The 13,790-nt window shown below is 43.9% G+C and overlaps 1 protein-coding gene across 5 annotated transcripts in view; it reads right to left on the bottom strand.

Moving 5' to 3' along the window:
• The window catches only part of ATE1 (arginyltransferase 1), a 173,522-nt gene that overhangs the window by 132,843 nt on the left and 26,889 nt on the right, over window positions 1-13,790 (bottom strand). For all 5 annotated transcript variants that reach the window (XM_030202595.1, XM_030202594.1, XM_030202596.1 and 2 more), the window contains exon 4: window positions 10,687-10,796. In XM_030202595.1, coding sequence (XP_030058455.1) covers window positions 10,687-10,796 — 110 coding nt within the window. The remainder of the gene's footprint in view (window positions 1-10,686; window positions 10,797-13,790) is intronic.

Below are 13,790 nucleotides of genomic sequence, written 5' to 3'. Positions count from 1 at the left end.
CTCCCTCCCACGTTCAGGCTGGCTCGGGGCAATGGTAGTCCTCCCTTCCTACCCCACTGGGGCTCCCCAAGGACACGTTTGGAATAAATGGTCGAGAAAAGGCACTGAACCGAGGCACAAAGCTGTTTGCAGTGCACAGGCACTTTTGTTACATCATCTGCATGCTCTCACAGATAAGCCCCATTTTAGGAAGAAAAGTATTAAACCTTCGCTAATAAAATTTGCAAAACTTCAGCTTACACCTGGTCATGCTAGGTTTTATCTTGTAGTTTACCCTCTTCTTTTTGCCCGAGGGTGAGAATCTATTTTACCAAAAATTTTCACACAGGAACAGAAATAGAAAATCCTTGCCTGAGCTTCCGATTGAAAATAAATACTCTTTTTGCGCGGTCTGTGTATTCCCCCCCTCTGCCTTAATGTAAATCCCTGTGGTGGTGGAGTTTGGTATAGGCGTGGCCGGAAAAACACAGCATCCAATAGTAGGACGGGGGTGTATCTGGAAGTATTCCCTTTGTGGCAGGTCTCCACGTGAAAGCATCCGTAGTGGTGACTATTAGGTCTTCTTTTTTCATAAATAACAAACCGCGCAAAAATGGACTTGTGGAGGTGCGTGGGACTGGCAAGAGGCGGAAGAAGGTGATTCGTGTCATAGCGATGGGTGAGCAATGTGATTCGTTGAGTGTCAGTGCTCCGCCCTCAACGTCATCACGTTGTGACGCGAGGGCGGGGCAGACACTCATGGGGAAAAAGCGATCTACACAACTACATCTTCCTGTTTCAGGCGTCCTTCCGGCTTCATTAGAACGTTGGAGGTACGTTTTTTATAGAGAGATAACTTAAAAATAAATGTCTTTTAGTGTAAATTTCACACATCCTATGGTATCTATAAAGCAATCTGTCTCCAGTATAAACTTATTTTCATCAAATCTTTCTGTAACATGAGCCTAAGAACATACGAGTTGCAATACTGGGACAGACGGAAGGTCCATCAAGCCCAACAATGGCTGATCCACGTCACAGGTTTTGTTTACTTAAACACAGGGGTTCCGCAAGGATCATGTTTGTCAGCAGTCTTGCTCAACATCTTTTTGTTATCTTTATGTAGGCTGTTGAATTGTTTGAATATTCATTTTAAGATTTATGCAGATGATATTCAATTTTTGGTTCCCTTTGAAATTGCGATGATGCTCTACATTTGATAAGTTGAGATTATATCTACAATCTATTCAGACCTGGATGAAAGCAAATCATTCTTAAACTAAATGTAGCCAAAACTCTGATTCTTTTGTTATCTAGCTTTGAGAGTACTGACGTGCCTACTAAATTTGATTTTACTTCCACTACGATTATAATTTTGAGTAAGATTCTAAATTTGGGGTCGATTATGGATTCTGCTTTGACTTTAATGTCTTTATGAAATTGCACATGAGAAGGCTTTACTCAATTATAGCAATTTCAGAAAAGTAATTCAAAGTATCATTGCACCATGTTTTTACTACTGTAATGGGTTAATGCTCGGTTTAAAAAAAGTCTCAATTACGAGCAGTACAAGTAGCTCAAAACGTAGTAGCAAGACATTTGACAAAAAAAATCTACATATGATCATATTTCTCCAGTGATGATGGAATTACACTGGCTGCCGACTGAACAAAGGATTAAATTTAAGATTTTATGCTTGATGTTTAAAGTGCAAAACACACAGGTGTCTCCTGTACTGGCATCGAAGTTACATGTGTACTAGCCTAGATGATCACTGAGATCTGTCAATCAATGTTTTTTTGTTTTTTTTTTTCGTTCATACAAAATTGTTAGGCTGGAAGAATGTAGAAAAAAGATCTTCTATATAGCTGGTCTACTTTTTTGGAATGTCTTCCCAAAACAGATAAGAGAGCTTCAAAGCTTGAAAGAATTCAAGAAAGATCAAATTCTTGTTATTTGTTGAAGCTTATAATGCTCCCTAAGATATTCAAGATTAAAAGTACAGTTGTTGAAATGTTTTGGAATGGCAGCATGTTATATAATTTATGTATGTTTTCAGTTTAAGAGTCCAACTGTAAAATGTGTATGAGTTTTATTTTTATTTATTTTATTTGTTACATTTGTATCCCACATTTTCCCACCTATTTGCAGGCTCAATGTGGCTTACATAGTACCGTAAAGGCGTTCGCCAATTCCAGTATGAACAAATACAGTAATGTTGTGGTAGAATAAGGTTCATGTGTACAGACACAGTAGAGAATTGTAGAGAGGAAGAGTTATTATATGTCCATTACGAGCTTTGGCTTCATTGTGTTGCAGTGTACAGGCATTTAAGTTGGATTGGTAGGGTATGCCTTTTTGAACAGATCAGTTTTTAATGATTTCCGGAAGCTTAGGTGATCATAAGTTGTTTTCACGGCTTTTGGTAATGCGTTCCATAGTTGTGTGCTTATGTAGGAAAAGCTGGATGCATAGGTTGATTTGTATTTGAGTCCTTTGCAGCTTGGGTAGTGGAGATTTAGGTATGTTCGTGTTGATCCTGTTGTGTTTCTGGTTGGTAGGTCTATGAGGTGTGTCATGTATCCCGGGGCTTCGCTGTAGATAATTTTATGAACCAGGGTGCAGATTTTGAAAGCAATACGTTCTTTGATTGGGAGCCAGTGCAGCTTTTCTCGGAGGGATTTGGCGTTTTTGAATCGCATTTTTCCAAATATAAGCCTGGTTGCCGTGTTTTGAGTGGTCTGAAGTTTCTTTATAATTTGTTCTTTGCATCCCGCATAAATTCCGTTGAAGTAGTCTACATGGCTTATTACCATTGATTGTATGAAGTTGCAAAATGTTTCCCTCGGGAAGAATGGTTTCACGCGTTTGAGTTTCCACATTGAGTGGAACATTTTAGATTTCACTTGGTTCTCTAGTGTGAGGTTATGGATGATTGTAACGCCGAGAATTTTCAGGCTGTCTGAGATAGGGAGGGTATAATCTGGGGTGTTTATGTTTGTGGGTTTGTTCGTATTGTATTGGGATGAGGGGATGAGACAGTGTGTTTTTTCTGTGTTGAGTTTCAGTTGAAATGCGTTTGCTCATGAGTCCATGATATTCAAGCTGAGCTTGATTTCGTTTGTTTTTTTTTGTACTGATTTTATGTATGTTATTTTGTAATCCGCCTAGAACTTTGGCGATAGTGCAGAATATACATAAATAAAAAAGTACCTGGCAAGATTCCAGAACAATAAACCAATACTAGGTCAATAGGGACTCAAAACATCGAGGTCTTTAATTCAATCAACTTGAAACTATTTACAAACTAGTTGTGGAGGTGCAGCCTGGAACAGGACCTAGGGGAGTGGAGTAGGATTCTATACACCGAACAAATTCTGCAGGACTGCTTGCCCAAACTGGCTATCATATTGGGTATTCTGCTCAAGGCAGTAATGAGATGTGAATGTATGGACAGATGACCACATTGCAGCTTTGCAAGTCTCCTCTATGGAAGCTGACATCAAGTGGGTAACCAACACAGCTATGGCTCCGATATTATGAGCCTTGACATAACCCTCTAGAGTCAGCCCAGTCTGAGCATAAGTAAAGGCGATGCAATCTGCTAGACAATTGGAAATTGTGTGTTTGCCAATGGCTACCTCCATCCGGTTTGGGTCAAAAGAAACAAAAAGCTAGGTGGACTGTCTATGAGCTTAGCCTCCAGATAGAAGGCTAAGGCTTGCTTACAATCCAAAGGTATGCAGTACACTTTTGCAGGATGGGCATGTGGTTTGGGGAAAAAAGTTGGAAGAACAACTGACTAATTAACATGGAACTCAGACACTACCTTAGGAAGGAACTTGGGGTGCATGTGGAGAACTACTCTATAGTTGTGAACAGTATAAAATGGATCAGCTACTATGGCCTGAAGCTCACCGACTCTGCGAGCCGAAGTGACCACCTCCATAAACACCACTTTCCAGTCAAATACTTCAGATGACAGGAGTCAAGCGTCTCAAAAGGAGCTTTCATGAGCTTGGTGAGGACAACATTGAGATCCCATGAAATAGCTGGAGGTTTGATAGGGGGCTTTGTCAGTAACAAACCTCTCATGAAGTGAACTAGAGGCTGTACAGAGATGGGTTTACCTCCTATACTGCGATGATAAGCACTAATTGCATTTAGATGAACCCTTACAGAGTGGGTTTTCAAACCAGACCCAGAAAGGTGCATGAGGTATTCAAGCAGTTTTTGTGTAGGGCAGGTGAGGAGATCTAAGGTCTTGCCCTACCAGGCAGCAAACCTCCACTTAAATGAGTAACACCTCTTAGTGGAGTCTTTCCTGGAAGCCAGCAAGATACAGGAGACTCCCTCCAGCAAATCTAAGGATTCAAATTCTATGTTCTCAATATCCAACCTGTGAGGGACAGGGATTGGCGGTTGGGATGCAGAACAGATCCCTCATTCTGCATGAAGAGGGTTGGAGCATATTCTAATTTCTACGGATGCTTGGAAGAAAACTCCAGAAGAGGAAGAAAACAGATCTACCTTGGCCAGTAAGGGACGATTAGGATCATAGTTCCCTGGTCTTGTTTGAGATTAAGTAAAGTCTCTATGAGAGGTATTGGAGGATACACATACAAAAGTCCCTACTCCCAATGTAGGAGAATGGCATTCGACACTTGTCTGCCTTGTGATCTGAGCCTGGAACAGAACTGGGGGACTTTGCTGTTGAGATGAGTAGCAAAAAGATCCATCAAGGGGGTGCCCCACTCTTGGAAGATCTTGGGGGCTATGCCCATGTTGAGAGACCACGTTTGCGGTTATAAAACCCTGCTCAGTCTGTCCGCCAGGCAGTCGTCCTTTCCTACTAGTTACAGGGCTCAGAAGACCATTCCTTGAAGGAGGGCCCACTGCCACATTCCCACTGCTTCCTGACACAAAGGGTAGGATCCCATACCCCCCTGCTTGATTACATAAAACATTGCAACCTTGTTGTCTGTTTGAATGAGAATGATTTGATTCTGTAGTCGATCTCTGAAAGCCTTCAGAGCATTCCAAATGGCCCTTTAGCTTGAGGAGATTGATATGGAGATCTGTTTCCTTAGCAGACCAAGTCCCCCAGGTCTGAAGCCCATCTACATAAGCTCCCCATCACAGGTTGGATGCATCCATTGTTAGAACCTTCTGAGGTGGTGGATGCCCCCTCCCGTGATGTGCTCATGACCAGTCAACCGTCTAGATAGGGATGTGAGAATAAATGGCAGAACACGGTACTGGTAGTGGTGTTTCCCTGTGCAGAATGTGAGATACTTACTACTACTACTTATCATTTCTATTGCACTACTAGGCATACAAAGCACTGTGTATTTGAACATGTAAGAGACAATCCCTGCTCGACAAAGCTTACAATCTAAACAGGACAGACAAATAGAACAAATAAGGGATGAGGGAATTATTTAAGATGGGATTGATAAAACAGACATGGGTACTGAACAAGTGAATAGGAGTTAAGAGTTAAAAGCAGCCTCAAAAAGGTGGGCTTTTAGTCTAGATTTGAAGACGACCAGAGATGGAGCTTCATGTACTGACTCAGGAAGTCTATTCCAGGCATATGGTGCAGCAAGATAAAAGGAACGGAGTCTGGAGTTGGCAGTGGAGGAGAACAGTACAGATAAGAGAGATTTATTAAATGAATGGAGTTCCCGGGGAGGAATGTTGGGAGAAATAAGAGTGGAGAGGTACTGAGGAGCTGCAGAGTGAATGCACTTGTAAGTCAATAAGAGGCGTTTGAACTGTATGCGGAAACAGGGAGCCAATGAAATGACTTGAGGAGAGGGCTAATATGAGCATAGCAACATTGGTGGAATATAAGTCGGGCAGCAGAATTTTGAACAGATTTGAGGGGAAGAGAGATGGCTTAGTGGGAGACCTGTGAGAAGCAAGTTGCAGTAGTCTAAGCAAGAGGTGATGAGAGTGGATAAGGGTTTTGATAGTGTGCTCAGAAAAGAAGGGACAAATTTTGGTGAAATAATAGAGAAATCCAACAGACTGCTAAAACCTGTCATTTCTATGTGCAGAGGCAGAGAGAGGAGTCAAAGATAACTCCAAGGTTACAAGCTGACGAGACAGGGAGGATGTCAGTGTTATCCACAGAGATAGAGAATGGGGGAAGACGAGAGGTGGGTTTAGGGGGAAAGATAAGAAGCTCAATCTTGGTCATGTTTAGTTTCAGATGGCGGTGAGACATCCAGGCAGCAATGTCAGACTGGGAAGTATCAAAATGTGGGTATAGGCATCCTTAAGTCAATCGTGGCCCTGAATCATGGGTAGAAGGCTACCCAGGGAAATCATTCTGAACTTTTTCTTTGATCATTGATTTCTTCAAAATCTAGAATGGGATAAAATCCCCCTGTCTTTTTGGGCACAAGGAAGTACCTGGAACAGAATCCCTTCCCCTCTTCCCCTGGTGGTATGGGTTTGACTTTGCTGGCCTGTAGAAGGGCAGAGATTTCCTCTGCAAGTACCTGCTGAGAGCTGATGAACGATGCCCTCGGTAAGCAATTTTCTGGTCTTGACGCCAATGCAGGCGTAACTGTGACAGACTATTTGAAGAACCCACTTGTTGAAGGTTACAAGAGGTCACCTGTGATGATAAAAATTCAACTTCCTCCCTACTGGTAAGGCATCCAGGACGGTTACTTTGAGTGCGGCTATGCTCTCCTGGAGCCAGTCAAAAGCTTGTCCGTTGCTTCAACTGGAGAGATCTAGAACACTGGGCCCGAGGGTTCTGGGCAGAGCGGAAAAGTGGTGGAAACCCATATCTTTGAGATTAGTAGGGTTGCCGCCTAGGCCCACTGGAAAATCTCCATGAGGTTGCAACTGGAGGGTGCAGAGACAGGGTTTGGATGGTATCAGTATGTTTCTTAATGAGGTCAACAACCTCTTCTACCTTACCTCCAAACAAATTGTCACCTCAGCATGGGATGTCAGTCAATCTCTCCTAAACCGCTGGTTCCAGGTCATAGACATGAAGCCATGAGAATCTGCGCATCCTTACATCCATGGCGAAGAGTCTGGATGCTATGTCAAAAGAATTGTATGCGCACCTGGTCACATATTTTCTTCACTCCAGCTGCTGACTGGTCAACTGGCAAAGCTCTGCGGGCTGCTCCTCTTTAAAAGACTCTGCAAGACTGAGTATACTGCAGACCAAAGACTGCAAATATAGGCTTGTGTACGGCCGGTAGGTATGGATACAGGCAATGAGCATCAAGCCCTGAAAATCTTTCCTCCCAAACATGCTAGTGTCCAAGCCTCTCTTCCTGGGGGTGATGAGGCATGAGTCCTGGAGCTTCTAGCTCGTTTGAAGGCAGATTGAACCACCAGAGAGTGGTGAGGCAGCAAAGTCGGAAGCCTTCTGGACACAATACTGCCTATCCACCTTCTTAGGTGCTGTTAGCATTACATTGGGTTAGGCTTGAAAGTTAGACTAACTGAAGAATCAGGGCCTACCCACAGGCCTCTGGGAAATAATGCAAGCAGCTCTGACATTCCTCCCCCTCCTGGTCTGATCCCTGGTGATGACAATACAGATAAACAGGATGTTCCCTATCTTGGGCTTAGTTTGCATGTTTTAACACCTGTGCTTTACATCAATAAAAAAAAGACCAGAACCAGTACTCAGGAGAACAATAGAAACCAGACCACTGTCTCCATAAACTGTGCCTTCAAAGGAATGAACACCTTCTTGGTAATCAGGAGACATAGGATCAAACTAACCAAATAATATCATAGGCTGGTGCTGGGAAAAAGAATTCAGATATTTAAGTCCAGAGAAGGACACAGAAACACCCCACACAGAACACACACATACCCCATCATTCCTGCATTCTTTTTCGGAGAGCCATTCCACACACATCCCCCCTCCTCAGCCCCAAAAGAAGGACAAACTCTCCTTCACTGATAGACACTCACAGAACCAGAGGGACACAGATCCTGAGAAACACAAAAGCAGCTGTAATACCTTTCTGTTCTCTGTGCTGTAAGCCTATTTCTATATAAAATATCTTTTCCAAGCCACACCTGTGTGTTGTATTAATGTGCTGCAAAACCCACTGCCCCTGAGAAGTGGATCCAGGACCAAAGAAACAGAACCTAGAACCAGACAAAAGCCAATGCTGACATCTGACCTCTGGGGACCATAACGGACAGGTGCGACCTACTCTAAGAGGGGAGATTCCCAGTTCTTCGTCAGTGCATCCTTAAGGATAGTATGCAGTGGTACCATGACCCCTTCCTTAGGAGGAAACATCTATGCCCTGGGCTCTTCCTCTAACTTAAATGGGATGGCAGAAGCCATCTCCCTGACAAAATCAGTGAAAGAAACCCTCAGGTGGAGACTTACATCTCTCCTGAGGTGGGGAGGGGTCAGAAGGAACCTCCGAAAAGTGATGAGGGTCCTCTTCTGAGTCCTATGAACAGTCCCATTCAGACTCCTCACTGTATTCAGATCGGGCTGAATGAATCTGTACCTGCCTTGGCTCAGTGGAACCCTGTCCACACCGTGAAGAGCACCCAAGTACAGCCCTACTCTCTGACTCTGGGAAAACTTCCTCCCTGACATCGAGAGCGGTATTGCATGTGCTGATGTTGACACAACACCCTTCGAGGTGCCAATGTAAAGATTCTCTGCACAGGCCCGGTAGAAGCCTCAGGAAGAATCTGAGGCTGATCTTCAGCTGGCACAAGTGCCCTCGATACCTGAGTGGATAGCAGCTGCTGCATCTGCACCAGTTCCTCCCTAAGCATGGCTCAGAACCACTCATCAAAGAAGGCATAGGCCAAAACGGAAGAGCCAGGAGAGAGGCAGCCTGAGCAGGAGTTGGTGCCGAATCGGTAGCGGGGACCTGGTTGCCCGGAGACTTGCGCACTGGCACCTCTTCCAAAGATAGGGAGCACTCCTCCCAGTGCCAGCATTTCTCAGGTACTAGCGATGTTGATGCCATGGCACTCCCAGCACCATGCGTAAATGTGGACAAATGCTTATGCTTCTTGGGCTTCCCCGACACTCAGCATCATGGTCCTTCGGTGTCAATGCTGAAAGGGCCTTGGGTCTACTCTCAGTGCCCAATGTCGAGAGACAGGGAGACTTTCTTGATGCCAGTGCACTCCCAGTGGATGCTGAAGTCTTGGCAACCATCAAGATCAATGCTTCCAGTGCTGATGATGATGTACCGGCCTTCAAGGAGCCAAGAAGTCTCTCCTGTTGGACCTGCTGTGCCCTCTGAGTCCTCAGCTGCATTTTTAACAGACAGAACAAGAGTTAGGCTCATGGTCAGTCCCAAGGCACCCAATGCACCAGGAGTGAGAGTTAGTCATAGAAATCACTCGATTACACTGGATGCACCTTTTGAAGCCACTGTAGATCTTCCAGGACATCAAGAAAAGAATCGTGGCCAAATTAAACTCCTCAACTGTGAACAGAAAAGGGGGCAGCGTTCAAACTGAGGTCGGTGCTCTGACCTAAATGGGCCGAGTAAAAAAACTAGTAAAACTAAAGGGAAATAAAATATACTGAAGAAAAATCAAAAACTGATCATACAAGGTGAAAAAATACCTGCATGTGGAGGCACTGCGAAAGAGAGAAATTGTATGTAATGTGAGAAGAACATGAAGACGCATCCTCCCAGCTCTGCAGAAAAACAAAGACTCAGGGATCCACGCTCGTGTGTCGGGCGGGAAGGCATCAGAACATGTGCAGTGGGGGTGCTGCTAGAAAGTTCAGAGTTAATATCGTTAGTCAGTGTCCACACCGAGCGCTGTGGGATGACATCACCCAGCATTATTGACCTGGCTGAGTTCCCACAGTATTACCTCCACTATAGGCCCTGACAGCAGTGGCGTAGCCACAGATGGGCCAGGTCCCACCCGAAATTTGTGCTCCCTTAGTGTGGCTGGCGGGGATCCGCAAGCCATACCAACTGAAGACCTCCCCCCCCAACTGAACAAATTTACACTTTTGGTGGCTGGTATAAGGGTTGCTGAGCAACCGTTATCAGTCACCTACCTCCCCCCCACCCTCAAACGCATGGTCAATTTTCGCATATACGTGAAATCGAGCATAGTCAGAGGCTGGCAACAGCAGCCGCTCAGGGTGACACTTAGGCATATTTTCAAAGCACTTTGGGAGGCTAAGTGCTTTGAAAATGAGCTTGACTGTCACCCAAGGTGTAAGTTCATTTGGCGAGAAGGAGGTCTTCAGCTGGCAGAGCTTGGGGATCCCCACCAACTCAAGTATGTCATTTAGTTTGGAAGGGGGTACAGGGAAGGCAGGGGGTGCAATAATGAAATTTGGGTATTTCTTTTGGTTGGGGGGAGGGGGAGAGAGACAGAGATGAAATTTTGAGTCCACTCACTCTGACTCAGGCCCACTCAAAATCGGCTGTCTGGCTACACCACCCATAAGATTGCTGCAAAACAATGAATAGGTAAGGTAAGAGGAATGCATTTAATATATCGGCCTTCTGTGGTGCAACCAATGCAGTTTACATATTATATTCAGGTACTTTAATGAACAGCACCTAGTTCCTGTCATCTCCTCACAAAGTGAGAGAGAAGCTCTCTGGCACTGCTCAGAGAGAAAACAGAAAAATGCAAATAACTTCTGGAACCTCGAGAATATCTGCAGCTGATTGGGAGCTAAGAAACACCATCGGCACCCACCTGTATCATGCTCAGCACCTCTGCAAACTTCCCCTTTAACAAGAAACTTCAGCATCTTCTTCAAAACTTTCTTGTGAGATTTGGAAGGCTGAAAATCTAGAGAGGAACACCTAAAGAAAAGAAGGAAGAAGAGGGATAGTGTAACGTGTCTTTCAAGAAGTACAAAAGACCAGGGGACACTCAATGAAATTACAAGGAAATATTTTTAAAACAAATAGAAGGAAATATTTTTTCACTCAAAGAATAGTTAAGCTCTGGAACTCGCTGTCGGAGGATATGGTAAGAGTGGTTAGAGTATCTGGGTTTAAAAAAGGTTTTGACAAGTTCCTGGAGGAAACGTCCATAGTGTGATATTGAGATGGACATGGGGGAAGCACTGCTCGTTCCGGAATTGGTATCCTGCAATGTTGCTACTAATTGGATTTCTGCCGGGTACTTGTGACCTGGATTGGCCACTGGTGGAAGCAGGATACTGGGCTAGATGGACCATTGGTCTGAACCAGAGTGGCATATACAAGCTGAGATGATTAAGAAAACATTAGGGCTGATATTCAGTGATGGTGCTATGTTTTTGTAAACCACATACATATTTATTAAAATGCTGAGAACTTTCATATGGGGACAGAAAAGGCCAAATATCAGCTTGGAAGGACTTAACATTACCCAAAGGAGGAGAGGAGTTAGGCTTCTCCATGTTTGAGTAAGGTAATATAAGGCTGCAGGTCTCAAAGCAATGAAAGATCACCATGACCAGTTTGAGGAGAAACACCGGGTTCACACAGAACACTCTTTCCTCTCTCTCCTCAGTGTATGACAGCTGGTTGGTGTTAGAAATCACTCCTTTCTGCCTCCCTTAAAACAGCAATGGTAAGAACCAAAAGGTCAGTTAGATACTGCTGGAAACTTGCACCCCTATAAGCTTATTCTACAAAATTATTCTTATTCTTTATGTGCCACGTTAGAGAATATGGGGGTTCAACGTAAAAATTTGGTATTGTATGACAATTTATTATCAATGCAGGCTGCTCTTTTACCAATATTTTCAGCTTTGAGATTTTTTTTATAGGGGAATGGATGCCCAATACAACTTGACCAGACAGCCCACAGATATGGAACTTAATTCCAGCAAAAAAAACCTGTTACCCAGACTATATAAGGCTCATTTCAACCAGTTACCGATACCAAGTAAACCCCATGAAAGGGCTTGGGAACTCTGGCTGGGAATGTCTTTGGAACATGATACTTGGGTGCAAGTTATAAATATATTTACTCATGTTCGATGGTCACTAACTATCAACAGAGGCAATATATGCTAATCACGAGGGCGCATAAAGGCAGAGTCCGGAAAAAGAGTGGAAGTAGAGGAACTTATGAGCATCTGTGGTGGGACCATGAAATTAGCAGAGTGTATTGGAATCAGGTCTGGGACAAAATTAAGAGCTGGACAGGAGTTAAGTGGTCCTTGGATCCAAAGATGTGCTTGTTAGTTATGTTGCCGGAAGTTCCCTTCCATGAGTTAAAAGATCATTTGGTACTAGACATGTGTGCGGGCATGGGGACAACGGAAACCCCGCGTAAATCTGTGGGGATGCGGACAAAAAAGTCATTACTACCACAGGGACAGGAGGGAACAGATCAAAAGTGAATGTGGGCAGTAGGAGATAGGGACCAAATTATGCCCCCATGCACACCTCTACTTGGAAACGTAACACCAACACCTTGACTAAAATACATTTGAAAGAGGAGCTCAACTTGATGGAAAACAGGTGCATGTGTTCAGCAATTTTGGCAATGAGGGAAACCATTGATAAACTGGTGAGAATACTCGTTGATTTGTTTTGAGAATTTTGGAAGAGTATAATCTCCACCAGGCTAGTCTCATCTACGAGACTGATAATGCAGGCTAATATGAAAGCAGCATTTCAAGATGTCTGGATAGGTTGTGCAGGTCACAATTTCAATCTTGTACTCTCTCATGGACTCCAACCATCAAAAACTGAAGTTGATCCAAATGACCTCCCCAATGAGATAAGCAAGCTTATAACATTGTGAAAGGAAGTGGTTTATTTAATTTATTAGGATTTATTTACCGCCTTTTTAAAGGAATTTACTACTACTACTTAACATTTCTAGAGCGCTACTAGGGTTACGCAGCGCTGTACAGTTTAACAAAGAAGGACAGTCCCTGCTCGAAGGAGCTTACAATCTAAAGGACGAAATGTCAAGTTGGGGCAGTCAAGATTGCCTGAATAGAGGTGTAGTGGTTAGGTGCCGAAGGCGACATTGAATAGGTGGGCTTTGAGCAAGGATTTGAAGATGGGCAGGGAGGGGGCCTGGCGTATGGGCTCAGGGAGTTTATTCCAAGCATGGGGTGAGGCGAGGCAGAAAGGGCGGAGCCTGGAGTTGGTGGTGGTGGAGAAGAGTACTGAGAGGAGGGATTTACTCAAGGCGGTGTACAGCAAGAATAAGTCAAACATAAGCAACAGACAATCACAGCAGCAAAAATGTTCAGACAATACAAACTATGGCAAAGTATAGTACTTACAATGTCAACACAATACAAAATAAAACATTTTAATAGACAGCATACGGTAAAAGCAAAGATGGAACATATAGATAGGTAAGATAGAATAACAGGAGTAAGAAAATAAGAGGATTAATTTAAGATAGTTGCACATGAGGTCAGAAAGGTGCTTTACTATTATCTTAGCTAGGGTAGGAGTGGATAAACATGTTCTGCTATCTACAGCTGGTGTCATTCCTTGTGTGTGCGCGACTAGCAAGTTACTTACTTCTTCCATTAAAGGCCTGTTTGAAGAGCCAAGCTTTCACCTGCATCCTGAAATAGACAGGGTCTTATGTTAAAGCGAAGCCTTTCAGGGAGTGCTTTCCAGAGTGTGGGGGCTACTCCGGAGAAGGCTCGCTTGCGGGTATCACATCATGTGATGTCCTTTGGAGAGGGTATGGTTAAGGATACTCCTTGGGAGGACCTTAGTGTCCTTGGAGATGTGTAGAAGGTGATTTTGTTCTTCAAGTACTCTGGGCCATTTCTTTAAGGGCCTTGAAGATCAGACGGTTTCAAATTTAGCCCTGTATTGTACTGG

This window comes from Microcaecilia unicolor, chromosome 5, assembly GCF_901765095.1.
Source record: "Microcaecilia unicolor chromosome 5, aMicUni1.1, whole genome shotgun sequence".
Classification (NCBI taxonomy): domain Eukaryota; kingdom Metazoa; phylum Chordata; class Amphibia; order Gymnophiona; family Siphonopidae; genus Microcaecilia; species Microcaecilia unicolor.
Note: the sequence above shows the minus strand (reverse complement) of the source record. Positions and strands in the feature narration are given on the sequence as shown.